Source organism: Gallus gallus, chromosome 12 (genome assembly GCF_016699485.2).
Source record: "Gallus gallus isolate bGalGal1 chromosome 12, bGalGal1.mat.broiler.GRCg7b, whole genome shotgun sequence".
NCBI lineage: Eukaryota > Metazoa > Chordata > Aves > Galliformes > Phasianidae > Gallus > Gallus gallus.
The window spans coordinates 633,530-661,435 of NC_052543.1; the positions used below are offsets into that span (position 1 = coordinate 633,530).

The window sequence follows — 27,906 nt, forward strand, 5'->3', positions numbered from 1 at the left end:
ACTCCCACTCCGAGCCCGGAGTGGTATCTGTTATGCTCAGGCTCCCTCTAGTGCCTTTTATGTGTCCCTGCTCCTCCAGGTGGCTTCTCCGGGTCCATTTGTCGCCGGGGGGTGTCCTTCGTCCCCACTCCCCTCCAGCTTTGCTACTGTGCGCTTACACCACAGCCAAGCCCTGCTTGCCTTCTTCCCCAGGACAGTAGCTCGCCAGTGTTAAGGAATGCGCCATAGCCCAAAGCAGAGTCCTTCTGGGCTCCTTCTAGCCAGCATCTGAACAGGATCACAGAATCACAGGAGTTGGAAGGGACCTCTGGAGGTCATCTAGTCAAATCTCCCAGCACTGAGACTTGTTGGCACCCCAGGCACCCTGTGTGTTTCACCATGAGTTGGGGCAGGCCTGGGAAACACTGGGAGAGAGTTATCCCATGCCAAACGTCCATAAATATCAGGACACCACAAAGACATCACATGCCAAGGAAGCCCTCTTCATCTCTCTTTTGGGGTTGTTCCTCCAAACGCAGCAACGCTTTTCTGATCAGTACCCACGGGCCTCAGCACAAAAGCCACTGAATTGCGTGATATGAGAGGACATGGTTGTCAAAGAAACCTTGAGTTTATTGGAGGTTTTTTGTTTGTTTGTTTTTTGTTTTGTTTTTGTTTGTTTGTTTGTTTTTTGAACTGTTTTGCAGCAGGAGTAACTCAGCCGCTGGGCCGGGCAGACGAGGGAGAGGACGGGGAGGAACGGCCGCGGCGCGGAACCGCCATGCCAGCGGCGCTTGTTGCGCACCCGACCAACTGACCTACGGCACAGACTTCCGGTGCGGCCTAAACCCATATCCCAGGGGCCCTTGCGTAGCCTTTCTCTTCCGGTGTGGCGCTGTCTGCTGTGGGTTCGGTAGGTGCCGCTCCGCGCAATCCGGCTGCATCCGCGCTCCGTCGGCCGCTCCCGCCGCTGGGCTCCGGCACAACAGACTGCGGGAGCACTGCGGGAGGCGGGGCCGAGCCAAACCAAGGTTGCGCTGAGCCGAGCTGAGCTGTGTCGTGTCTTCTGTCCCGCAGGTGCCGCCATGGCCAAGTCCAAGAACCACACCACGCACAATCAGTGTGAGTCGGGGCCCGGCGCGGGGTCGTGGGTGGAGCCCACCGGGGACGCGCGGCGCCGGTCCGGGCCTTCTTATGCTGTAGTGAGATCAGCTGGGGGGGAGGAGTTTGCAGGAGCTGAGTGGTGGCTGCCGCTGCCGGGGCTTAATGTAGAGACTGCATAACTGCAGGAGAGCACGCATCACTGCTCTGCGTGTTCCGATGTGATGCATCGCATCCAGAGCGTGGTCACAAACTAATTCCTGTTCTTCCTTTTTTTTTTCTTTTTTGTTTTCCCCCATACTAATTGGTGTAAGCTTGCAGTGTTCATGGTCAGGTTCTGCTGGTCCTGGCACGGCCAGCACTAGTGCCTTGTAATGCTGAACACAGCCACTGGAAAGTGCCCGAGGCCTCTCCCTGTGCACGTGGATGTGCTGCTTGTATCTTAATAATAAACATGCAGCCTTAAGTCAGTAATTAGAAAGGTTTACAGTGCTGAGAGCACAGTGTGCCAAGGGATGGGAATGGAGGTGCTCCCCTTGTCTGAATTCGGCTGGGATTTGGAGGGCTGGCTGGTTTTCTGTTCTGCATTATTCTCTCATCAGTATTTAACAGAAAGCTAACACAGCTTTTCAATAATAATTGAGCTTGTAATCTGTATTGTTTTCTTATGTTTCACATAGCCCGTAAGTGGCACAGAAATGGCATCAAGAAGCCCAGATCCCATAGATATGAGTCTCTCAAAGGGGTAAGTATTTCTGTTCACATTTCCAACCTGTTCAGACTTCAGAAAATCCACTAGTGTTGTTTCTTACTTTTTAGTGTCGGTGTTTTTGCAGATTATAGTTGTGGGCTTCTCTTGCATTATTTACTCACCTTACTTGCTGCTGTGTTAGTTCTAAACCATGTGAAATCCACACTGTATTTCTACAAAACTGTTTTTTACCTATTGCCCACCTTTGTTCTCCTTGGGATCAGTATCACTAAATACTGCTTCCAGTGAAGCAAACACAAGTCAGCATTTTGCTGCTCCCCTTCACTTTAAATCCTGCTGTATCTCCTCCCTACCCTTCAGTGTTGTTACAGCATCTGTACTAATACACAGAATTCCCTTCAGAAAAGAAGAGTTGGCATTGCCGGATGATACACATGGAAATGACAAAATTGTGCATTTTCTTGATGCTAAACACTTGGTACAACAGTAACTTTCTCCACACAACAGAGAGAAAAAGCAAAAAGGATATAGTTCTGGTTTGGGAGAGTTCTGTGAGTCTGTTTATGTATCTACATTACTTGTAGATGCAGTAATTTGCTTTTCAGAGGTGATGTAGAAGTTTCTGCCAAGCTCAGTGAGGGCTCAGTGCTAGGCAAATACTCATGCTATCCATGAATTTTGCCTCGTACCAAGCACACGTGAGTTAAGTTGGCAAAAATCCTGCTAGCTGGGTGTACTGGGGAAAATGTTCCTTGGAGTAAAGTAGGAGATGCATCTCAGTGGGACACTGATAGATCTGAGGTTTGCTCTTAGCCTTGAGAGTATGTGTTAGTGAGCCAGTAGCTGGCAAAAGACAGGAGCAGCTCTTCATAACACAGAAATGAAATTTGTCTTGTTTGCAGCATTACTTAATTTGTCCTTTCTGTATATTTATTACTTGGCTTTGGGGTTCTTCTTTGTTTAGAAATGAAGGAAAATAATTTAAAGGATGGCTGTGGGTGGCTAAAATAATTCTGTTGATATTCAGATACATTTTCTGATTTGATTAATCACAGCTAGAATTGCAGTAACTGAAATGTGATGGAAATACGTGTCCCTTTGACAGTGGGGCTCATGTTTCCTTTGTTTTCACAGGTTGATCCCAAATTTCTGAGGAACATGAGATTTGCCAAGAAACACAACAAGAAGGGGCTGAAGAAGATGCAAGCCAACAATGCCAAGCAGGCAGCTCTACAGAAAAAGGACTGACCTGGTTTAAGGCAAAGAACCAGTTTGCCTTTTAGCATGTATGTTTAAAGCATTTTTGTACAAATAAAATTGGACACAACAAAATTTTCACCTCCTGAATTTGAGGAGAACCCTCAAAAGTGCCTTGAGTTTTATTGTAAATGACAGTTGTGTGTCATCCCATCTGCATGTAGTGACCAGTGCGTGGTTTTGTTCCCTGTCAGATGAGCTGCAGAGGTTATGTGTTGATTTTCTCAGTCTCCACAAGTCCTAGATAGAGCAGCTGCTCCTTCCTCAGTACTGTTTTACTGCAATTGTTGGTGTAGACTGTGAACATCTCACAGCTGTTTTCAATTTGTGAAACTGTTACTGGGCGAAGCTTTAAAATACAAGCAAGCAGCAATATTTTGAATCATACAGGCTCTTAGATGACAGTATTCAGTATAGGTAGAACTGGTTTTGATAATGGATGTGTGTTCAAAGCTGTCTCATGCTGTGATTTGTGCAGCAGTTCTTAGTGCTGTTAGAGCACAGCCAGACTTTGAGGGCTGTTCCTTACACGCCCTCTGCATTACTATTCAAGTCAGGTAGCTACAGCAATGGAAATCCTGGAAAATCAGGAAGAGTACTGAGTGTTAACTGCAGTGTGAGAGATCATAGCAATTAATAGCAGTAGTATGTGTTGTCTTTTAAAATGCTTCAAGTAATAAAGTGTTAAAAGGGTGCTAAGTGTTAGTAGTTAGTAATTTAACTATATAAAATAGCCAGATTTTTCATAGCTACTGTATTTCAATGGGAGTCTTTCATAGCAGTAACACAAGAGTCCCTGTCTGATGAAGCTAGTTGGCTGGTCAGATCAGGGAAGTCATTTGAAAGCACAAGAAGAGATGGTACCATCACAAGGTTTTGCTATTGTGGTTAAATAGTGGACTTGATTTTCCTGGACCTACCAGTCAGCAATTGAGTATTTGAGTTGAGTATCGTGGCAGACAAGATGAGTATCTTCGTTGCTGAAGAGAACCATGTGTTAAAATGCACCAAACCCTTCTTGAAACTGCAATTTCAGCACTTGTCCACCCGGTGGTGTAAATCCATGAATCAACACAAATGCTGGAAGTACGTAAGTATGGCAGTAAAAGACCTGCTGGATGAAAAATAAGTATTTCAACTGAAACATCCAACTAATGAAATTTTTTATATATATATATGATTTTATATATATACACACGTTAGCCAATTAGTATAATGAAATACTCCATTGAAATAAGTATTTTGAATTCTTTGTGGCCCAAAGCACTTCTACAAGACTTTTCTCAGTTTACTAATGATTTTTATCTTTGTATATATTTATTATTATTATTATTGTTGTTATTATTATTATTATTTAACTGGTCAAGCCCTGGGCCAACCAACACAGAGATTTACTGCAACTGCAGGAGTGTCCTTGCAGCTAGAGAGATGATCAGCCTCAATCTGCATGAATCCTGCTGTGTGCATCTCTTGGACTCTTCTCAAGGTTGAAGTTTCTCAGCCTGAAGAACTTAATTTCTGTGCAAGAGCAACGTGCTGGTAGGGAGGGTAGTGTAGTCATGTTTGAAGAAAGCAGTCATGAGGAACATATCACTGGATAAAATCTTTTAAATCTTTAAGACAAAAAGGCAGCAGGAACCAGCCTTCAAATGAGCCAAAAGCCTGTGCTTGTCTGGGGAGAGGATCCTGGAGATGACAATCATCCTTGCAAAGTTTTTTTGGCAGCTGGCTACATTATCTAGACACAGCTCTACAGTGTTTAAATCCTGGTGGTACTGGCGGTAACTGAGATCAGAGGTCTCTGAATTGCATGGTAGCTGCCTTCCTTAGTGCAGTGAGCTTGTCTACAAAAGCATGGCCACGTAGTTGTGGTTTCAGTCAATATGCACATCACCTTGAGATGCTGCTGGTGCTGGAGGAGGTGGAGTGGCTGGTCCAGCTGCCTAAATGAAGGTCAGTGTGCTGCAGGGCTCTATGGTGACAATAGTAAAAGAAAGCACAAACCTTAAAGAGGGGACTTGGCATTGGTTTTTCTGCACCTTCACCTGTGTGTCTGCAAATCTTCATTCTGCTTTGAGTTCTACATTATGGATTTTGCTCTAAGGTGTTTCTGTCAGGGAAGAGAGACTTTAACTCGTCTATGTATCTTCCTCCGGGGGCTTGTGTTGTGAGAGCATCTTACCCATAGGATGTGGTTTGAGGGAAGAGGGACAAGGTTTGGGCTGAGAAAGGGCAGTCTGCACATTAATGAGAAGCAGAAAATGGAAAATGGTCTGCCAGTGGCTCCACAGTTTCCCCAGGCCTGCCTCGAAGCAGCCTTTTCATGCCGCCCTTCATGTTGCCCTTCAGTAGGACAGCTTCCCAAATATGGGCTTGCTGACTTTCTGACCAAAATAGCGTCTGCGTGACAAAATGCAGCAGAGAGGAATGTAACCTTAATCCAGGCATCATTGTGTAGCAAAAGGCAGGAGTCTGTGAGCTTCCACAGCAGCTTGGTGTCAGGTTTGTTGTCATCTGCACCTCTCTGTGATGTCCCTGCACACATGGTGGTCCTGCAGGACACTGCCTGGATATTGGCAGTTTATAACCCCATAACGATTCGGTTCCCTCCTTCCCTTCCTTGAGGATGTTGTGCCAGCACAGAAGGGAAAGCTGTAAATGGTTACCTGTGCTGGCATGGCCCTACTGTGGATATTCCTGCACTTTCATTTGTGTGTGCAATCATGTGAATTCTGTCCTGCCTTCTGTTGGTTGAGGGAGGCTGACAATCCTTTTTGGGAGGATTGCATCTGCAGAGCCCAGGAGATGGAACTGGCAGCTGCAGACCACTTGAAACTATTCCCATTATGCAGAGCTCTGTCATCTTTGACGTTTAAAGACTTCAAAACCCGCATGACTAAGTCCTTGGTATCCCATCGGAAGGTGATGTTTTTGAGGGAGCCTCTCTGCTTTGCCACTGACACACATCAGGTTATACGTTTTATACTTGCTGATGATGATTTCTCCCCTTTGCAATGAAGAGGACTCGGTATTAAGTTCTAGGTTGGCTCCTGTCTTCCCTACAGAGAAAAAAAGCAGGGTGCAAAGGGCATGTAACCGAACACTGACCAGCTCGTTTTGCAAAGGTGAGCAATTGCACTGAAAGTGCAGAGTACAGAAATGGGAAGGAGAGCTCAAAGCAGTGGGAAATGCCCTGATGGGACGCAGTAATTACCAGAGATGTTGATGTCTGCTGTGAAAATGGAAAGAAGGACTGGATGCACATTGTTCTGACCCCTCTGCCACCTTTCAGTAGCATGCTCCAGCAAAAAATGCATGAACAGAACTTGAGTTCTGCTTTGCCCAAGTTTCAGAACTGTCACAGGCGTTCCTTCACGACAGTGGATTTGGCACAGTGAAATGTGTATCTGGCATAGCTGAGCTCATTTCTTTTGCCCTGATAGCAAACTCGATTCAAACTATTGTGGAAATTAAATCTGCTGCCACCAAAAGCAAGCAGAGCAAGTCACCCAAGAACTGCGGCTGCATCCAGTGGCACACATTACAGTCACGTGGCAGCACAGCTCTCTGTCTCATCTGGGCAGTACAGAGTAAGAGCATACGTATACATGGGCTGCTTTACAGAATGGCTTTTATCTGATTAGGAAAAAGAAATAAAAAGTGGATGTTTTGATGGCTTTATTTCTTCAAGCAGTGCTTGTGAATGTGGCACATTCCTTAAAGCCCTCTGGCACCACAAGTACAACATCTAGGGGAAAGTGCAAATGTATGAGTTACATACATGCATGGGGTTCTGAGTTTTCTTCTTAGCACATATCCAGGCACATCTCCTGCGTGGAGGCTTTAACAGGGCAGAGTGCATGCCAGCTACAGGTTTGTCAGCCATCTAAGCTGCTTGGCTGTCTATCATGTTGTGTTAAATTCCTAATGCAGTTGTTCCTGTGCTTTAGCCAACAGTGAAATCTACCCACGCCACCCCACCCCATGGCATTTACGGGCTTGCTCTTGGACGACAGACAGCGTGTTAAGACAAATTGGTCTTGCAGCAGTTTTTCTGACTTTACACTGAGCGTGCTGATTTATCAGTGCTCTGCTCTAAGGACTGGAAAGGCCCAAATATTCCCCAGAATTTCTGCTCTTGGAGGAACAAGTTTCAGCTGCAGCAATGCTCTGGTCCTGTTCCTGTCCCGCCACTGTTATCCCCGTTTTGCTCTCAGGGAAAAGAGAGGGGCAGTGAGGTGGTTGTGTGTGGCTGCTGCCTGTGCCCATACTCCTGGCACTCTTGAACCAAGGGCAGAGTGCTGAGACATGGCTGGATGGCTCCTCTCAGCCTTCAAAGCCATGCTTTTCCTTGGTCTCATATTAGTGTCCAGGCCTCCCCCCAGGACCACCAATTCGGCCAAAAGGGGGGAGAGGTTAAGCTGGGGAAGTTCCTTATTTCCTCTCACGTTCATAATTCACCGAGCCAAAGCCTATTTCTAAGTGGTAGTAAATGTCTTGGAGATATCCATGTTGAGTACTGGGATTTGGCTGGGACAAAAGAAGGCGATGGGGCTGTCAGTGGTGCCTGCTGAGATGTGGTATGAGCGTGGGTTGCCTGTTGGCTGAGTGGCTGTGGGGAAATTCCCTGCCACCTCGTTGGGCTGCTCAGAAAGAAAAAGGCTGAATTTTACAGCTGCAGCATTGCTGTGGTTATGTGTGGCTGAAGCCCAGTTGTCTCCAACTCCTGTGCAGATTTCCAGGTGTGGGTAAAACATTCCAAATGTTTCCTCAGATGCGGGAGGCCGCAGCGGGACTTGTGAGGGGACTTGTGCTGCTTGGAAGGTGGAAAATGACAGCTGTGGAATCATCCAGTTGGAGAAGACCTTCAAGGTATCGAGGCAGCAGGCTCACTGGAGACAAGACAGTAACAGCAGCACTTCCTACCATGATGTTGTTCAACCCAACACCTTTCTGCACCTTTGCTGGCTTCTGGTGCATCTTCAGTTCTGCTGAATCAGCAGAAACTTGGGGGTGGGCCCAGAGGGGAGGCAGAGAGCTACTGCCCCTTCCCAGAGCCTTTCTAAAGGTGGCTCAAATACAGGTGTGACTCCATCTGGGGTTGGAAGGCAGACATGACTATTGCCTTTAGGTAGTAGCACTGAATGGGCACAGAGCACAGGCTCCTCGCTCTGCACTGGGCTATGTCTTGCCCAGGAGCCACGGCACTGAGGGCTCAGGACCTTCAGGGAGGCCTTCTCTGTTTTCCAGATGTATGCATTAAAGATGTTCCTAAAATATCCTAGGTTTTAAGGAAAATCTGCTGCCCTAGCTCATTTCTTTGCTTCCTCTGATGTTACAAGCCCTGCTTGGGCAAAACATTTGTTGCTCCTTGTCCAGAGGAAAAACACAACCCCTCTCACACCCTCACTTAAGCTGCTTTAACCTCAAGCCTGTTTGGTGTGAATTAATAATATTTCACTACTGCTAGAAATGATGGCTTGTGTCAAGACAAAGCTACAGTGCTCATTGTGTTGTTCTGTGTTTTTGTGGGTTTTTTGTTTGTTTGTTTGTTTGTTTTTCCACTGGGAAGATGTATTTTAGGAGGAAAGGCAAAAAGAAGGAAGATGGTGATACCTGCCCGGGGGTCAAGGGCAGCACCTGCAGGTCTTGCACAGGAGCAGCCTGGTGCTGTGCCCTGCCAATATTTATTTTGCTTGAGTAAACATTTGATTTTAGCAACATGAACACAATGTGTGAGCCGTGCTGGGATGTAATTCGATGGGAGGAGGCAGCTATGTGCAGGGGGAGCTGCTAATACCATAGGAATGCCGCACTTCCTTGGAGAGAGAGAAGACGGTGCCCAAGGCATCAGAAACAGCACCACTTGTCCTTCTGACCCCGCTGCCACCCTGAATGTGGCTGTTGAGACTGTATCAGGGTCATGCCCTGCTCAGGACCCTTGGGGCCCAAACAGATGTGATTTCTAAGGGAAAAATGTTGGGATTCGGGTTCAGTGTGAGATGCCACAGTGCTACAGTGCTGCTCCCTCACAGGCCCACCCCACCTGCCTCCCTCCACACAGAGTGAGACAAGAAAGAGGCATTTCCAAATAAAGTAGAAGTTTTCCTTCCATATGTATCACCGAGTGGCCATCAGGATGGGGAAGAGGGGAGGGATGTCTTTGGGACGGTTGTGGTAACATCAGGGAGGAAAGGAGATGTTCCTTTCCTAGGGTTTTAGTAATGGAATAAGTGGTTGTTAATTCACGTTTCATCACTAAAATGTTGCCAGGGCTTCAGTTAAATCAGCAGGCACCAGTGCAGGCCCCTGCTGCCCTCACCACGGTGTGATCAGTGGGGCACCACAACATGGTGGCAATGTAAAATGGCGACTCCCTGGCAGGCACCCACAGCCACGAGGAGTGTCCCCTCTGGTTGTGAGCCTATGGCCAAAGCGCAGTGCTCACCTAGCTGCCAAGGAACAACTACCAGAGGCACTTGATAGCAACGCGCTTTATTTTCCCTATGGCCACCCTTCTCAGCGCTCAGTCTTCATGCTGGCAGCCAGGGGACGGGACCGAGGAGCTGAGACACAGAGCAGAAGGGGTTTCAGAGATTCGGGCTGTCCATCTGGCTTCAGATTTATTCAACTCCCTTCATGAACTCCAGGAACTCTGCCAATGGGGAGACATCAGAGATGAGGGCTATTAGGTGGCACTGAAGTGCTTTCACAGCTGCCATAGTACGCGCTTGGCAGCTCTCCACGGCCCTTTCTCTTTTTCCATCTCACTGATACACAAGAGGCCAGGCAGATGGCTACTACTCCTCTGGTCATGGCCAGAGCTCCTCATGCCCGCCAATGGAAATGTCACCAGTGCCCAGTGTCACCCCCGGCCACAGACTTCACTCAAAAATGGTCTGCAGATCATTTTGGCAGCACTGCGTTCAAATAAGAGCCCTTCAGTGCTGATGCTTGTGTTTAGGTGGCAAAAGCAGACAGGCAGGTCTCAGTGAAAACAAACCTTGCTGTACAGCGTCAGTGGAGAGTTAAGGAATGCCCAGGTCCTTGCAAACATTTTACAAGCCTGAGAACCTCCCCAGCTCCATACAAACCCAGGATGGGATCAGGCGTATTGCCTAGCTCTGCCTGCACAAGCTCACACCTGCCTCCAAAGACAACTGGAACCGTGGGAGCTGCTCAAGGACTCACAACCAAACTTCAGGCAAGAAACACTCCTACCGTCATAGTCAATCCTGCCATCATTGTTTTTGTCCCCATCTTTCATCAGTTCTTCTATGTCATCCTCAGTGATCGTCTCTCCAGTTGCCTGTAGCATGATCTTCAGTTCCTCAAGATCGATGTAGCCATCAGCATTCCTGTGCGAGGACAGAAGAGCTTAGGAAGGGACCCACACACTGAGGAGGAGAGCTGGGGCCATCTCACCTCTCCCATCACCCATACTGTGGCCACGGTTCTTACTTATCAAACATCCTGAAGAGATCTGAGAGCTCCTCTTCAGTTTTTCCTTTGCTGTCATCTTTCATACACCGAACCATCATAACAAGGAACTCATCAAAGTCCACAGTGCCACTGCCTGCGTGCAGAATGAACACCATCAGACAGTGCGTGCACGGGTAAAGCCAAGTGAGAGGATAAAGTTCCTGCTAGGAACCGAGGGACAGAGAGCCGGCTGTGCAGACTGTAGTAGGAGGCAGCTTGCAGGCCGGAGCGAGCAACTGAGGCCATGGCCTGAATTCATTACTTTTCTTTTTCTTTTTTTTAACCTTTTGCAGTCATTTTGCCTTAGCAAACCAAACATGCTGCAAAGCAGGACTGGAAGCATTGACGAATGTGAATTCCCACCATGGAGGCACCTGTCCATCTCATTAATAATAAAAACTCCAGCAGGCAGGTATTCATGCACTATTTTTGCACCAGCAGTGTGGTACTGTTGTTTTCAATGACACTAAGGTTTTGCATGATTTTTGACCACTTTCATATTTCCAGTCACTTAGTACAGTATTTCTCTTCAACCTGCACACAGTGGTTTTTGTGCAGTATATGTGCAATATATTTTGATCAGTATATGTGTTTATGTCCATATATGTTAGAGCAGTGAAAGACTTTCCTGCTGATAGAAATCTAATTGTGATATTTATGCAGTTCCAGTTGCTACCAAACTGGTTCGAGTAGTCTGGTCACAACAGGCATAATAATTTTTATAGTGTTTACTAGCCTGGAAATTTCCTAAAGGAACCACACTGAAGTGTGGGGTGCGTTCAGTGTCCATCAGAACCCCAGCTCCCGGCTCTCAGCAGGCACCGTCCCCAGCATGGATCCTGCCGAGGCCCATGGGCAGCAGGGAGCACTGGGCATCGGGACAGGGCTTGAAATGAGGAAACCAAAATCTCTCACCATCCTCATCCACCTCATCAATCATCTCCTGCAGCTCCTCAGGGGTGGGGTTCTGCCCCAGCATCCTCATCACCTTCCCCAGCTCCTTGGTGCTGATGCAGCCATCCTCTGCCCCCAGCACGAAGATGTCGAAGGCAGCCTTAAACTCTGCGAAGAGAGTGGAGAGATGTGTGGGTCCTGTCCCATGCTGCAGCCCCAGCTTGGGGCCTTGCCCTGTGGGAACACCCAGGGGACACAGAAGCTGCCTGTGATGTGATCCTAGTGGGTCAAAAGCCCTGGGAGCTCATCTTCAGGCTGCTGTGTCAGGTTAAGGATGCACCTACCATTTTTTTGTTCTTCTGTCAACTGCTCAACCTGCAAGTGAAAGACAGAACAATTCATTTTAATTCCTCATCACCGCTAATTGCTAACCCTGCAAAAGCTGCTCTCTCACAGGCTGGGACCCGGTCAGAGGAAGGACGTCCTTGTCCCCATGGCCAAGACCATTCCCAGTTGTTGTTTTCAGCCCTAGATTCAATAAACTACTGAAAGCATTAAGATCTTGTCTACCTCCATCAGAATTCATTCTTATAAAGGTTCTGCCTCAACTCCCTTCAGCCTGTTTTACCCCACCCCAAATACTCAGCATCTGTGTAAATTCTTTGGTCTGTGTATGCACCTCAAGCAAAATGGGCTCCTGGGATGAAATGAGTACATGCCACAGACAGGTTATCGTGCACAAGGAGCAGGCTGCAGTTGACACTGTTCCCTGAACCTGGGTGCTGGAATGTGGAAGCAAACTGAGGCAGATTGGAGCAGCTGGAAGAAATGGTCCCTGCAGCCACCCAGTGCTGGATGAGATGAGCTGGCAGGCTGCTCCCAAGTCCTGCCCAGCTCATCTACCCAGTCCTACCCCTCGCCATCCACCCGCAGGAGCTTATTAGTTAGCAGGAATTAATGCAAATTGATGAGGAGAGCAAAGAGGAATCCACCAGAACCTCGTGAACTGCATTTCTTTCGGATCCTCTTGGAGTGCACCGCCATGCCATGGGCTTTGTCCACGCCTGCAGGTGGTGACCCCACCACTGCACCCACCCGTCCCTTCAGTAACATCCATTACAATGCCTTGTTCCTCCCACACTGCCTCTGACACCCCTCACAACCATTCCCACCGTGTTTGGGTTGAAGCAGAACCCCTCAACCCAGCAGCACTCTGTCTTGGAGGCGAGGCTGATGGTTTTTCACCTGACAAGCAGTGATTTGGCAAAAAAAAACCAAACCAAACCAAACCAAACCAAACCAAAAAGAACCTGGAAACCCTTCCTGCTTGCAGCAAGAGGCAGGAAAAGTGCTTTATCTTAGCAGGAATTGGGAAGAGAGCGTTACCCAGCTCCCTGCGGAGCCTTTTTGGGATGAGAAGCAAGAGCAGCAGGAAGAGCCCCAAGCCCTACTCAGGCATCATTTGGGCAGCTCAGCCGATGGCCACGGCCCCTTGGGTAACCTGACTCCCCGGCGGCTTTCGCTATTTATAAGCCCTGATGAGAGAGGTGCTGGAGATAAAGATGAGCCCTGTGATTGTTCCCAGGCTTTTGGTATGCATCCCCGCAGCCTGTTCGCCTGACACTTGTCCCTGGCAACACTCTTAGCACCGCTCAACAGAGCTGAAAAATGCTCCTGAAATAGCTTTGTGCTTGCACACCCTTATCTAGACATGAGTGGGTGAGACCAAAACCCACTGGGTTCTGCAGCTGCACCGAGGGAATTCAACATGGGTATAATGTTGGTATATACCCTCATCGGTTTGCTGCCATAAATGAATGCAGCGAATAACAAATCCTTACTTCCAGAGCTTTCCTGACTACTGCATGTTGGCTTTCTACAGCACTATAGATGTGGAGCTGTGCTGGATGGGATGCAACCACGCAGCGATGCTTTCACTATACAGCTTTCTCCCAAGCTGTTTATTGAGCCCTCTGGTCACGGACTCTGTTCACAGCTTTCCTCCTTTTTCTCCTCTGCCTCCTGCTTGGGAATGGCTTTCTCCTGCTGCACTCTGGGAAGGCAGACACCCAGCCCACAGGATTGTGCTTTTTCAGCTCCTTTCTTCATCCCACATTTCCATTTGAAGTCGGGCAGGGGAAGTTTAAGATATTAGTTAGTTAATTAATTAATTAATTTGCCAGAGAAATGTTTTCCTACAGTTAAAATCTGGGGAACAGACTCATGAAAAAGCTATCCATTTCAGCCACATTTTGCCTCTTCTCCTTTTGCCTTTACACTGGCAGCTCCCTGTCAGAGCCTGCCAGCTTATTCCTTAATGTTAAGTACACTGCTTGGGGTATCCGATGGAGGAGGTTTGGGTTGAAACCCACGGGCTTCAGCTAGAAATGACCTTCGCCGTGGATTTTTGACCATTTTGGGGTGGAAAGGCACCCCAGGCTTTCTTCCTAATCCGTGCATGAAGTCCCTAAACAGTATGGCAAGGACCTGTTCCACTAGGGAACATCACTAGTTAAAAAGCTTAGTTATAGGGGCTGGATTTTCACTGCTTTTGCAGGGCACTTTCTTCTCCCTTCTGCATGCTCCTCGGGGCACTCAGCACATTGTCATGCACTGCTCAGCTCACTCCTCACACCCTATCCGGATCCTGGGAGGGGGTCACTGCTGTAAGGGCTGACCAAGGGACAGGGAGAGGTGGCAGCGTCTTGCTTCCCTCAGTTATGTTTCACCAAGCAATGTCTTTTTTTCCCTCTAAACCTCCTGGAGTTGCAATTGTGGGCTGTATTTTTCAACCTGGTCAATTCAATGTTTAAAAAAAAAAAAGTCGTCCTAAAGTTGTTAGGCTGTATTGTAACTCCGGGCACACAGTAGTGATTCACACAGTCCAGATTCTATCCTCACCCTTATCACACCCGCATATCACTCTCTGTCTAAATTACAAAATGATGCGCTGAGCTTATTATGGACCAGAGCGTTCCGGCTGTGCAGGGCAGGCTCTGTGTGCAGCTGCCGGGATGCTCCGCGTTCCCAGAGAGCCTGCTTCCCAGCCCGGATTCCTGCGCAGCAGACAGCAGGGGGTAGCAGCGGCGGAGCGGAGGGGGCCGTTCAGCAACAGCGGCCAAAGCGGAGAGACTTTAAAAGTCCCACCGAAAAACACTCAGCTGAGGAAGGGGGAACTTAAGCAACGGCGCTTAGGATTTTAAAGCTCTAGAAATGAGAGGGTGAGGTTGAACCCGTGCAAATCATCTTTCAACCCGTGTAAATCACGTTCGCTCTGTGGGAAACGCCGCTCTGCCGGGATGCGACCGCAGCCGGCAGCCGCCCCTTCCACTTCGCTGAGCTTCGGAACGCCTCAGCGCCGAGAGGTGCACGCAGACGACAGGACGCGACTCCAGCCGAGCCGCCCGCCGGCGTCCCGTAACCAACGGCCGCCCCGCTGCCAACATCTCCTCCTCGTCCCATTCCTCCCCAGCGTCCCAGCCCCGTGCAGGCACTCACCGCCGCCTTATAGATGTCATCCATGGCCGGGCAGGGAGGGCGAAGGGCCGGGGGGCGTCACCGACACGCTCTGCCGCTGCCGCCCCGCCGGCCCCACTGATATAGGGGGCAGTGGCCAGTGACGGGATGCGCCAGCCCACCGCGGCCCGGCCCCGCAGCAGCGCCTCGCCGCGTGCCAGGGCTGCGTGGCGCCGTGCCGGCTTGCGACGGGCCGGCCGGCCCCGCTGAATAGCGCTGGCAGCCGGGGCCCGTCCGCTCCCCCGGGGCCTGGGGACGTCCTTGGAGGAGCCGGGGGAATCGCGCGGCACGCTGCTGCAACATGCGACGGGGCAGGGGCAAATCGGGAGCGTCCCCCGCGCCTTCTGCGTTCAGCCGGGGCTGCGAACGGCCACGGGGCGCTGCCAAGCGATGCACGTTGGGGTGAATTCCCCGTCCTTGAGGAAGCGGCGGCCTGCAGCCCGTCCCCGCGCGGATGGAGCAGCCCACGCTCGCAGCCGGCAGCGCTTCGGCCCCAGCGACAAGCTGCTGTTTTCAGGGCGGGGAGAAGCCCTAACCCCGAAGCAGCCCGGCCAGGCCGCGCTTCTGGGGGTGCAGCACTCCCTCTGGTGGGCTTCTGCCTGCTGACAGCCAAGCCGCAGGGATGGGTGCGCTGTTGGCTTCTCCTCCAGACATAACAGCCACTTGCCTTCTAGAGAAATCACGCTGCGGGCCAAAATTAGGTGCCGAGCACCCGGCGGTGGCAGTCGGGGCCACGGTGGGTTTCTGCACTCACCAAATAATGTGCAGCAAAGGCCACAGTGGAGCATGTATCTGCAAGCACTGCTCCTCAGCTGGGCTGCACTAACCTCTGGGATGGGGACGGCTCAGTCCTTCGGTGCCTGGGACACGGCAGAGGCACAAAGGCCACTGCAGTCCCCACAGCCTGGCTGCCAGCTCCAGCTCCAGCACACCAGAGTGCATCCAGCTCCAGCACACCAGAGTGCAGCCGAGGCCAATGCTTCCCACCACGCCTCTCTGGGGGGGGGGGGGTTCTTTCCCAGCATTGCCTATGGCAGACCTGAAGCAGTCATAAGCGTGGCCCCGATTTGGCCTGCACAGCGCTGCATTGCACGGCACTGCACTACACTGCACAGCACAGCGCTGCACTGCACAGCTCAATACTGCTCAGCACGGCACCGTGTTGCATTACTCTATGCTGCACTGCATAGCACAGCTGCACACCGCACAGCACGTGCACTGAACTGCGCTGCGTCGCCGTGGCACGAGCATCCTCCACAGAGAGCAAGCACGCAGGCGTGCCCGACACGCCTAGGCCACGCCCCCTCGTCGCTTAGCCCCGCCCTCCTTCGCGCAGACGGACGCGAGGCCCGGCCAATCCCGCCTCCTCCTGCGTCAATCCCCGCCCCCCCAGCGCCAAGCCAATAAAGTGACTGCGGGGAGGGGGGGACCGGCCGCACCCTGAGGGGGCAGAGCCAAGATGGCGGCGGTGGCGGTAGCGGCAGCGCGGGGCGGGCGGGGAGCCGGGGCGGGAGGCGGCAGCGGCGGGTGGAGGGGAGCGGCGGCGGCGTGAAGGCGGCTGCGCGTTTCTCCCGCGTCATGGAGGCGGCGGCGGCGGCGGGCGAGGACGGCGAAGAGCCCCTGCGGAGCGCACGGGTCCTGGGCTCCGAGCTCGTGGAGACCTACACGGTAAGGGCCGCGGCCGTCGTCCCGTGCCGTTTCCTGAGGAAATCACGCGATCTGGGGCGGCGTTGGCGTTCGGCAGTGCTTCTCCGAGGGGAAGACGGGGGAGAAAGGCGGGCAGCGGCGTTTGCTGTTGGGAAGGAGCTCGGGTTTTGGTGTCTCACTTCTATTTTTCGACGGGTTGCGTCGTAGCGGAGCTCGCTGCTGTGTTGTTCAGGAAGCTTCTCGCGAAGCCGACCTCGGCGTGATGGCACACACGCATCTGCAGCGCACCGCCCTGCGTTTACGTAAGGCGAACTGCTCGCTGCTCCTGATGGCGCACGGCGTGACCGGGGCGGCCGTGGACTGCAGGCGGTGGGCCCGGCTCTGTGACCCCTGAAAGGGAGGAGGGGAGAGCGGCTCTGCTGCAGCAGGGCAGCGCTTGTAAATCCGGGTTACTGCCTCTGAACAGCTCCCCGAAGGAAAGCTAGGGCAATTTCTGTGCATCGTAGGACGGAGAATGTGCACAGCTGTAGTACACGAAGAGTGTAATGGCTCTCTAAACTGCCTGCCCCTAAACCATCTTTGGTGTCGGCTGTTGGGAGGTGAGGAGCTCGGAGCAGTCAGTAGTTGGAAGCTTGAAATAAATTCTTGGAAGTAGTTTCAGCTTTTTTCTGGCTACTGCAGGATGTATGTTCACGAGAGCTGTGCTGGTCAGGCTGTGGTTCATCCCCAAGCATGTTGTCCCAGTTCCATGGTGAGACATGCAACATGCTGGCTGAATGCTTCCATGCCAGGCGTGCACTGTGACTCGGAGCTGTTAATGTCGGTGTTGAAGATTTTCACTAGTATGATTTTCACTAGTATTTTACAGTACCTGTGCAAGAGAGATTAAAGTGAATTTGAGGGGATGTCCAAGGGTTATCTTTCCCTTGCTCTGCCAGAGGTTACAGGTAGGGGAAGGGAAATGCTGGCTGCTTTGGTGCATAAACTAGTATGGTGGTACCCTGGCAATGCCATCAGCATGCTGGATGGAGCTGTAATTCAGGCTTGACTCTGCAGGTCGTGTTCAGCACATCAGCTGGTGGTTAGGGCTAGCAGCTAAGTTAACAGAAGTCTTACTTTTTCAAGATTTCTAATGAGTGGAGTTGTGGGACTGTCATGCTATTTTGATGTCACTTTGCTCGGGTGCTTTAAAAGTTGCCCATTAGGAAGGAAAGTTTTACAAGTAATAGATCCTGGTTTTTGATTCTCTTGCTGCAGGTTTGAGGGAGTCGAGACATTGAGCTTCTCTGTGCAGCCATGAAGAGTGCTAGCAGAACTGCAAGCCAGCAGTTTGTGTGAGAAAGCCTAAGCAATTAGATGTAGGAGTGATTTTTAAATGAAGACAAATGATTTACAAAATGATTGACAAAGTGAAATGGTTTGCAAAAATTGGCATTGGCATTTGTTTGGTTTTAAAATTGAGTTGTGTGTCAGTAAGGACTTTACAGTGACCTGTAATGGAGCAGAAGTAAAAATATCTGAGGGTGTAAGAGTCAGTCGCATCTGTTAAAGGTTACAAAGGAAATACTGGTGGCAAATTGCATCATTAGCCATAAAAGAGCATCGGTTGTCTTTCCATCCTTGTCGTTAAAAGACTCTTTCATTTTGGCACTGATGCTTCCCATTGTACTCTATTTCAGAGTTTCTAATCTCAGCAGAAGGGGATTTATTTTAATGTCATCTGGATAATGGTTTAGGTGTTAAAACCTGTAAAATATATAGGGAAGACCCACAGTGCTTTGTAATCTTGAAAGTATCTTTCAAATGTGGTTCTTGCTGGAATTGTTAGGTAGGAAGGCAAAGTGTGGATTAATCCAGCAGAGAAGATACACACTTATTGACAGTGTTTCTGTTGGGTTAGAAAAGTGTGAGCACCTTCACTGAGTGTTTCCCCTGTGTACGCTCGTTGGATTAGGTGCTGACTGAAGACTGACAGATTGCTAGAAGGTCTGAAGGCTGCCAGTGCTTCATTTGTTTCTTTCTGTGCATTTGTTTGGCCTAAAATTGTTTTCTTGCCTTTGTCTTGTGCAGCTGTTTTTAATATAAGCTTTGATGTTTGAGGAAGAGTCTGCGGCTTCCTCAGGTGGGTGTAAATGAGCTGCTTGAGGAGGCAGGGAGGAGCAGATGCCTCATTGCTCTGCAATGTGGGACCTGCTTGCTGGGGTTGCACCTGTGCCCTGGGCTGTGGCTGTAGGATGCTCTGTCAGGTACTTGTTTTTCTCTCAGCGGTACCAAAGTTTGTGGAATTGGAAGGAGGATACTGCAAAAAGGCGAGATTTCTGTACAAAGCAAGATGAGCAGGGTTTGGTTAAGCTGTGCGGGGCGTAGACGAAAAGGATTCTGAGATCGCCAGTGTTCATTGACAGCTGGATTAGAAGCCAAACATCTTAAAAGAGAAATGCTTACTTAAAATTAAGGATTTAGTAAGATAAAAGCCATGCTGTGAGGGATTGAGTACTTAACTATGAAGGCCTTGATGTAGTGGGTAAGAAAATAATGAAGAAGTATAGCACTAGATACAGTAACAACATGTAGAAAGGCTTACAAAATGTATTATGCATAAGAGTTTAGTGAAGACACTGGGAGGCTCCCGAGTTGAAAATGCTTTCATGTTTAGCTAAAGAGTAATGCGGTTTGTCATAAACGCAGGTGGAGACTGCACATGGTAATGCCTGAGAGGAGGTGCAGCATGGTGTTTTATCTCCCCATGTGTACCTGCCAGCAGGTGGCTTGATGGCTAGGTGGGCATTCACCAATCTTGAACTGTTGGCCTATTAGTCCACTCAATTAAATGAAAATGTAATTACATATCTGGCTTATTTAAATAGCCCAATATGTGGGTTTTTTTTGCTCTAGAGTGGATTAAAACAGGGCTTTGGAGCGTGCAAGTCTGTTGCTTTGGTATTTCTCAAGATAATGACAGTTTGAGGGTGAATGTGCAGTCTATCTGAGGGCTGGAGCTGTATGGCTGGCTGCAGCAGTGTTCTGCGTGGGGAGTGCTGTGAGGAGTCAGTGCATCTGAAACATCCACCTTAAAAAATGTTTTCCTGAACAGACTATCCATTTGGCTTAATGCTCTGTTTCTGGAAGTGCTCAGGGCTTGTCATTTCAGTAAAAGCTTTCATGGAGCCTTTGTTGTATGTTTGTTTTGTATTCTATGTGGAGAGGAAGCTCCTAGCTTTGTTGTCGCATGAGCTTGCAGTTGGGAGCTGTAGAGTTTACTGAGTTTTCAATATCTCATCTAAGGTTAATAGGTAATAATAGTAATAGATAATAATCTAGATAACAGCAGGACAAGGGGGAACGGTTTTAAGTTGAGGGAGGGAAGATTTAGGTTGGATGTTAGGGGGAAGTTCTTTACCAGGAGAGTGGTGAGGTGCTGGAGCAGACTGCCCAGAGGGGCTGTGGATGCCCCCTCCTTGGAGGTGTTGAAGGCCAGGTTACATGGAAGCCCTGGGCAGCCTGGTCTAGTATCAAATGGGAAGGTTGGTGGCCCTCCCCGTGCAGGGGGGTTGGAGCTTCATGATCCTTGAGGTTCCTTCCAACCCAGCCCATTCTGTGTTTTATTCATTGCACATTCAGTCTGCATTGCCTTTAGCTATGCTGCTTGATAGTTTAACACGGCATTTAAAAATTAATATTCTTATTATGGCTTTTGTGCATAGTACTGCTATGGTTCTGAATTTAATCTGATGATTTCTTTGAGTCGCCCCTTGCATTTTCCTCAGGCATATGAGGTACTGCTGACACTCAGGTTATTCCTCTTTTGGTTTGTCATCAGCAAAGTAAATAATCCTGACCAGTGGTTTCTCAACACAACCAGCCTGGAAATCATATGCAGGCCTTAATTGAAGCTAATTCTTGAAGGCATTCATCTGCATTTGCTACGCTCACCCAAACACTGACGTGTCCTTTGCTGTACACACCAGTCCGACATCTGGATTTGCTGCTCTGTAGGACATGTTTTGTTCATCAAGCCTGTGCGTCAGATGCATCTTGTACCAATTATGTTTTTTGAAGTAGCTTCACTTCTAAAATGCAAGAGGCATTCTGTTTAATGTGTGACACCCTCCTGGTCTTGGCTAGCAGTGAGTGCCAACTGGCTGCCTTTTATGTAACAAATTGAAAATTCATTCTGGTTTTTTTTCTTCAAGTGAAATTACCAGCTAAGTGTGCTTCATTCTCATAGTAGCAATGAATCATGTCTATGTTATCTGTGATGGGGAAACAAGTTATCATCTGGTCTAAATGCTTTCAAGATTTGATTAAGATATATTTTCTAAGGAGTAAAGTTGGACTGGATAAGTTTAATGTGTTGTTTTCATGCAGATATACAACTAATTTTATCGATCCTTGTCTGTTTTCTACTTTGTTTTCTACATTTAAAGTTTCTTTGGGATTGCCCTACCTCTGATTTGTCCAAAGGTGGATTGTGAGCTTACTGCACTATCAGTAGTGCTCAACAGGGAATGTCACCTGCAATGAAAATCCTGTGTTCTGCTTTTACTACATATGACATTTAAAATAGCTTTGTCTAAATAAGCGTTGGTTTGGTTTAGGGAATTATAATGAGTATTTGGGTGCAATTGTAGTGATTAGGAAGTTATATTGTGTTTTACTCTAAAAGAATGAAACATTTAGTGCCCAATCAACTAGAGGATTCACCTGGATTTCTGAAAAGTTCAGAACCAGATTCCTGCCTAACTGTGAAGTGGGAGCAGGATGCTTGCCAGACTCCTGTGCCTGCTCTGCAGCTTGGTAGATTGAAAGAGGGATGCTGCTAACTCAGGCTTGTTGTGGATAGCTATGAATTCTGACTTGGCTGGCAGAGACATTAAGAAAAAGCAGTTTAGGAATCTTGTTTGCTTTAGCTTTTGAATTGCAAGAATAACTTGGCTTTAAAGGAAACAGAATCTGTGTGCTTTTGTTTATGGAGCAACCTTGTGCATGGCATTAGGTGCCCTACCTCAGCAAAATCACCTTAGAGTTTGGATTAGCTTTTCACTTAACTACAAGATTAGACTGAGATTAGATTATACATGCTTTATATGTAGCCTTATAGTGTACCTGTTTGATTTCATTTAAAATGCTTTGTGAGTTCCTTTCCTTACATTGTTCTTTGTTTCAGGTGTACATCATTCAGGTCAGTGTTGGCAATCATCAGTGGACAGTCAAACATCGCTACAGTGATTTCCATGACCTACATGAAAAGGTAAGGATCACAGAGTCACAGAATGGCTTGGGTTGGAAGGGACCTCAAGGATCATGAATCTCCAACCCCCCTGCCGGGCAGGGCCACCAACCTCCCTATTTACTAGACCAGTTTGCCCAGGGCCCCATCCAACCTGGCCTTCAACACCTCCAGGGATGGGGCATCCACAGCCTCTCTGGGCAGTCTGTTCCAGCACCTCACCACTCTCCTGGTAAAGAACTTCCCCCTAACATCCAACCTAAATCTTCCCTCCCTCAACTTAAAACCGTTCCCCCTTGTCCTGCTGTTATCTACCCTTCCAAAGTGTTTACTCCCTTCCTGTTTATAGGCTCCATTCAGATACTGAAAGGCTGCAATGAGGTCACCCCGCAGCCTTCTCTTCTCCAGGCTGAATAAGCCCAGCTCCCTCAGCCTGTCTTTGTAGGGGATGTGCTCCGGCTCCCTGATCATCTTTGAAACTTGATCTTGAAACTGTGGCCAGAGTCTCTTACAGAAGCAGTTCTGTTGTATGGGACATCTTTTCTTCCCTCAGTAGCAGAGGGAATGTCTACTAGATAGCACTGCACTAAATCCCTTTTGATTGATATTAACTGTGCGTGTTACACTCCCCTTTTGAACTGTCAGAGATGGGCCTGAATAACTATTGCCTCAAACAGAAACTTGTGTCTGTGTTCAGTTGCATCTTCCGTGTAAGTTATTACCACACATAGGAAGTAGTAAGTCTGGTTTTTGTCTTTCAGCTTGTTTCAGAAAAGAAAATAGATAAAAACCTGTTACCTCCGAAGAAGATTATTGGAAAAAATTCCAAAAGCCTGGTGGAGAAGAGGCAAAAGGAATTAGAAGTCTACCTGCAAACTCTTCTAGTCAAGTTCTCTGTTACTGCTCCAAAAGTTCTGTCACACTTCTTACACTTTCATTTTTATGTAAGTTTTGTGTTTAGCATATAAGAATGCGATCCTGAGTGTCCTTCCTTAGTTCTCTGACTTAGAGACAGTTTGATGCAGGCTTTTCAAAGGAACTGAAACACTTTTTCAGCCTTTTGCGTAGTATCATGAAAACATTAAGTTGTTGGGTTTTTTTCTTTACACCAACTTCTTTGCAGTAGGTACAGTCCTTGCCCACACTACTTGTCAGCATAGTAAGATCAGAAGATCCCTAGTAGAACAGTTGGAAGCAGTGAATAAATCTGCAGCTGAATTGGTTGTTAGGCTGAAGTCAACAGCTCTGGCTCTCAGGAGGAACCTTATGTAATTGATCCACTTTCTCCCCCACTCAGCAGTAATGGCTAGAGCTGTGGTTCACACTGAAATGGTTTCCAGTAGACCAAATGAAGAAAAATTGCTCTTCTGTAGGAGAGCATGCTAATGGAGAGGCCCCTGGAGAATAGCTCCATCCAGCTGACAGTGTTACAGTAAGGAAGAAAGAAGCCATGGCTTACTTTCATGTTCATATTGCAAATTGTTCATCTGTCTCTTGTGCATCATTAAGCTTTTTTTGCAGTACTGCTTCATATTGCGAGGGAGAGAGTGGACTTTTTATTGAGAGGAAGATGCACTGGAGAGAGCTCAGTGGAATGAAAGAGCAATAATTGCTCTGGTGTGGGTTGTGCTGAGATTGCTCTTTGTAGTTTCTTATGAAGGCTTCAGAAATGAGTCACAAACGGTCCATTAGGTATGTTGATTAAGCCTTAGCAACAAAAGTAAAAACTATTGAGGTTGTATTATGTGAACATAAGCCTAAACTCTAACCAGAATACTTAAAGTCTGGTAAAACTGTGGGTTTAGTCCATAGCATTACTATTACCTTGCAGAGCTGATTGAGAAGCACTAATTGTATGATGATCGAGTCCTCTAAATGAATTAGAGGTTTTAAATTTATTAAAGATGTACATGACATAGGAGCAGTTCTGATCAGGTGGAACAAGCTTTCTGATGGCTGAAAAGTTGCTTTTTTTCCTCTGGTTGTTCTTTCCTATATGATATTCTAATGTTTCATTAATGTTTCAGTGCAGCAGCTTCAACAAAGTTTCTTTTATGCAGGCTGAACATCTTCCTATTCCTTGCCCTGTTTTTCAGCTGATTTTTTTCTTTTGCTGTAGTGTTCATGCTTTTGTAATTCTTTCCCAAAGATCTGGCATTATTTGTGTATGAAAGCTTCTGTTTCTCTGTTTTAGAAGCAAAGGTGTTGCTTACTCTGCATTTTGTTTAGGGGAATGGAGATTGAAGTATGAACTCCAACACAATTGTTTTTGCTTGGAGCTTATAAATATTTACAGGAAGAAAAAGTTAGCTATTCAGCAGTCAAGCTAAATATTTACCACAGCAATTCTGCTGGTAAATAATCTTTCTGTAGATCTTTGATCTTTTAAAGTATCTCTGTCTGACCTACATGTGTTCTTGAGGCAGTAAAATCCCTGCTCTTGCCTTGGTAGTTTGGGTAGAAAGGCTGCTATAGTTCCTCTTCTTGTAGTGTTTCCAGTAGGGATTGTTTAATTTTATTTCCCAGGTTAACAGAACTATATGAAGTAGAAATAGGTGGCTTATAAATATATTTAAAACACTTTGAGGCCTGTATGGATTGGAGATGTGGAGGCTGGGGACTGTCTTAGGCAGAGCAACCATGAAATTGTAGAGTTGTCTGTTCTTGGAGATGCTAGAAGGGTGACTGGCAAAACTGCTATCTTGAACTTCCAGAGGGTGGACTTTGACCTGTTCAGGACGCTTGTTGCAGGGGTCCCTTGGAAGTCACTCCTTAAGGGTAAAGGGGTCCAGGAAGCCTGGATGCTCCTCAAGATGGAAATCTTAAAGGCACAAGAACAGACTGTCCCTGAATGCTGTAAGGTGAGCTGTAGGGGAAGAAGACTGATGTGGATGAACCGGGAACTATTGTTGAGACTCTGGAAGAAAAAGAGAGTCTGTGTCCTCTGGAAGAAGGGACAGGCAACTTGGGGAGATTACAAGGAAGTTGTTAAGGTATGCAGGGAGGAAGTTAGGGAGGCAAAAGCCCAACTTGAACTCAGATTGGCCATTGCAGTAAAAGAGAATAAGAAGCCCTTTTACAAATATATCAATGGTAAAAGAAGAACCAAGGAGAATTTCTATCCTTTACTTGATGCAGTGGGGAATGTGACCACTGAGAATAAGGAGAAGGCTGAGGTCCTCAATGCCTTCTTTACATCTGCCTTTAATAGGCAGATCAGTTATCCTCGGGGCACTTCACACCCTGATCTGGAAGTCTGGAATGCTATGCAGACAAACCCCTGGTGATTGAGGTGGAGACAGAGAGCTCCTCCATGTAGACTGTCACAAGTCCATGGGACTGGATGGGCTCCACCCCTGGGTACTGAGGGAGCTGGCGAGGGTGATTGCCAAGCCATTCTCAGCCATCTACCAGTGCTCCTGGTTATCTGGAGAGATCCCAGAGGATTGGAGCCTTACCAATGTGACTCCCATCTACAAGAAGGGCTGTAAGGAGGCCCAGCCAGCATGGGTTGGTGGAAGGCAGGTTGTGCTTGACCAACCTCATCTCCTTCTGTGACTGGGTGACCAGACTGGTAGATGAGGGAAAGGCTGTTGATGTAGTCTACCTAGACTTCGGTAGAGCCTTTGGCACGGTCTCTCACAGTATTCTCATGGGGAAACTGGCTGCCCGTGGCCTGGACAGGTATACACTTCTTTGGGTAAGGAACTGGATAGAGGGCCGTGCCCAGCGGGTAGTGGTTAATGGAGTGAAGTCCAGCTGGCAACCTGTTACAAGTGGTGTTCCCCAGTGGTCAGTACTGGGGCCCATCTTGTTTAGTATCTGTACTGATGACCTAGATGAGGGGATTGAGAGTACCCTCAATAAGTTTGCAGATGACACCAAGTTGGGAGGTGGTGTCAATCAACCTGAGGGTAGGGAGGCCCTTCAGAGGGATCTAGATAAGCTGGATCGCTGAGCTGAGGTGAATGGGATGAGGTTCAACAAGGCCAAGTACCAGGTCCTGCACTTTAGCCACAATAACCCCATACAGCGCTATAGGCTTGGGGCTGAGTGGTTGGATGACTGTGAAGAAGAAAGGGACCTGGGAGTGCTGGCTGATACTCAGCTGAACATGAGCTGACAGTGTGCCCAGGTGGCTAAGAGGGCCAATGGCATCCTGGCCTACATTAGAAATAGTGAAGCCAGCAGGAGCAGGGAGGTGATCATCCCCCTGTATCAGCACTGAGGCTGCACCTCGAGTATTGTGTTCAGTTTTGGGCCCCTCACTACAAGAAAGACATTGAGGCCCTGGAGGGTTTCTCTTCTCCAGACAAGGGCAGCGAAACTGGTGAGGGGTCTGGAGGAGAATGAGGAGTGGCTGAGGGAGCTGGGATTGTTTACTGTGGAGAGGAAGAGGCTCAGAGGAGACCTCATTGCACTCTACAACTTCCTAGAGGGAGGCTGTGATGAGGAGGGGTTTGGCTTCTTCTCCCAGGCAACAAACAGGACCTGAGGAAATGGCCACAAGTTGTACCGGAGGAGGTTTAGATAAGACATAAGGAAAAGTTTGTTTTCTCTCAGAGTGGTCAGGTACTGGAACAGCCACCCAGGGAGGTGGTGGTCGCCATCCCTGACAGTGTTCAAGAAGCATCTGGATGAGGAGCTACAAGATATGGTTTAGTGGCTTGTAGTAACAATGGTAATGGGAGGATGGTTGGACTAGATGATCTTGTAGGTCCTTTCCAACCTTGTGATTCTATGATTGCAGGGAATGGTCAAGTACAACTTGGCAAGGAGACACAGTTGCATGTGATAACAATGCAGAGCATCACCTTGGCAGTGAACAGAATGTCTGTGGAGATACAGGGATGCTTATTTTGTTGCTGTCTACCATCTTGTCATCTTAAGAGATTTGGCTTAACTTGCAGGTGTGAACTTTTGCATGAAAATAGAGTGCCCAGAAACTGCTGGTCAGAGGCATCTGCAAACAATGGGGCTTCTTTGGGGTTGAAGCATGTAAGTAGTTGGAGCTAAGACAGAGGTCTCTTGTAAGTTTGACAGAGGAATAGAGTAGCTTTTTTTTTGCGTGTGCTAGTCACCAAGCCATCCAATTCATAGTCTTTTTAATTATAAACATATACAGATATCTTCTGTGTGTCTCAGATGATGAAAGAGATAATGTGAGCAGGCTAGATGGATGTAATTGGTTAGTTCAAAGACAACGTTGTTGTTGTATTTTGTTTGGAATGCAGCTCCTTCTAGCTTGTTGTTTCCAGTACAACAGCATGGAGGCTTTGTTCATCCTCTGTGAGTGGGGTGTCGGTTAAATTAAGAATGTGCTTTTCTAAAATGCTTGCCTCATGAAGTGAGCTGAAGTGTTTCAGATGCCCTGTGAATTTATTCTCTCCTTTCAAATGGAGGGATTTGTCAGTGAAGTAAACATGTCAGATACTCATTTCATGATGATCCATACTGTCTGTGAGGTGTGTGTGTGTCTAGGGGAATTTTCTTTTTGTGGGCTTGCACAAAGCATGTGTTTTTTATGGAGAGAAGTATGTTCAGATAGGAGGAAGTGCACTGATCTTTGTGCACCTTCAAATTTAGAAGGAAGAAGTTCTTGCATTGGGGGTTCAGTGTTTTGCTTTCCTCCTGGAGCTGTCAGTGCCTGGAGTGGAAGCTAAGAACATAGCTAGGTCCAGAAAGGTAGAGAAGAAGGTGGAGGATGGGGAGGTGGTCTCGTGCTTTCTGCAGTGAGCTTAATAGAGTGTTGAAGTTCACAAGCTGAATTATTTTATCTCTTCCTTGTAGGCTTGTTAATGGATTGGTATTTTTTTGTCTTATTGACACTCAATCTTAAAATCTGTGGGTTGTTCGGTGGTTTTTCTTTGTTTGGAGAATATTCTTTCTTAGCTTCTTCATAGTTGAGCTCTCTTTCAAGCTGGGCTGTGATGATTAGCAATAGTTGCTTTAGCTGCTGTTGTACTTTAATACATGTGGAATCTAATTACTTAAATGTAGTGCAATGTATTCCATCTTGGAAACAAAAAATGTATGAAATAACTGATTTGGGGTCATTTGTATGAAGTATTTTCAAGTTATAAAGAAA

General features: G+C 47.9%; 3 protein-coding genes across 8 annotated transcripts in view; 2 read left to right on the forward strand and 1 right to left on the reverse strand.

The window, feature by feature from the left end:
• The first annotated feature begins 858 nt into the window (after nt 1-858).
• RPL29 (ribosomal protein L29) lies at nt 859-3,743 on the forward strand. Its single transcript, NM_001171677.1, is given in 4 exon segments — nt 859-892; nt 1,057-1,101; nt 1,761-1,825; nt 2,927-3,743. Coding segments are annotated over 3 exon segments (216 nt in total). The 5' UTR covers nt 859-892; nt 1,057-1,064; the 3' UTR covers nt 3,041-3,743.
• A 5,785-nt stretch (nt 3,744-9,528) lies between these two features.
• Nucleotides 9,529-14,998, reverse strand: TNNC1 (troponin C1, slow skeletal and cardiac type). The gene is made up of 6 exons (NM_205133.2): nt 14,924-14,998; nt 11,770-11,800; nt 11,447-11,593; nt 10,511-10,625; nt 10,271-10,407; nt 9,529-9,704 (listed from the first exon to the last, which is right to left on the reverse strand). The coding sequence occupies exons 1-6, from the start codon at nt 14,945-14,947 to the stop codon at nt 9,673-9,675; spliced, it is 486 nt and encodes a 161-aa protein (NP_990464.1). The 5' UTR covers nt 14,948-14,998; the 3' UTR covers nt 9,529-9,672.
• Nucleotides 14,999-16,372: 1,374 nt separating this feature from the next.
• Nucleotides 16,373-27,906, forward strand: part of NISCH (nischarin) — a 34,472-nt gene continuing 22,938 nt past the window's right edge. For 5 of the 6 annotated variants that reach the window (XR_005839279.2, XR_001468535.4, XM_015292750.4 and 2 more), the window contains exons 1-3: nt 16,373-16,609; nt 21,756-21,839; nt 22,580-22,762. Coding sequence is in view for 4 of the 6 variants with exons in the window: in XM_015292750.4 (XP_015148236.2) it covers nt 16,520-16,609; nt 21,756-21,839; nt 22,580-22,762 (357 nt within the window). In the remaining 2 variants the exon portion in view is untranslated. Of the gene's footprint in view, nt 16,610-21,755; nt 21,840-22,579; nt 22,763-26,495; nt 26,817-27,906 lie in introns of those variants that run through there. The other variant, XM_040646416.2, reaches the window with a different exon arrangement.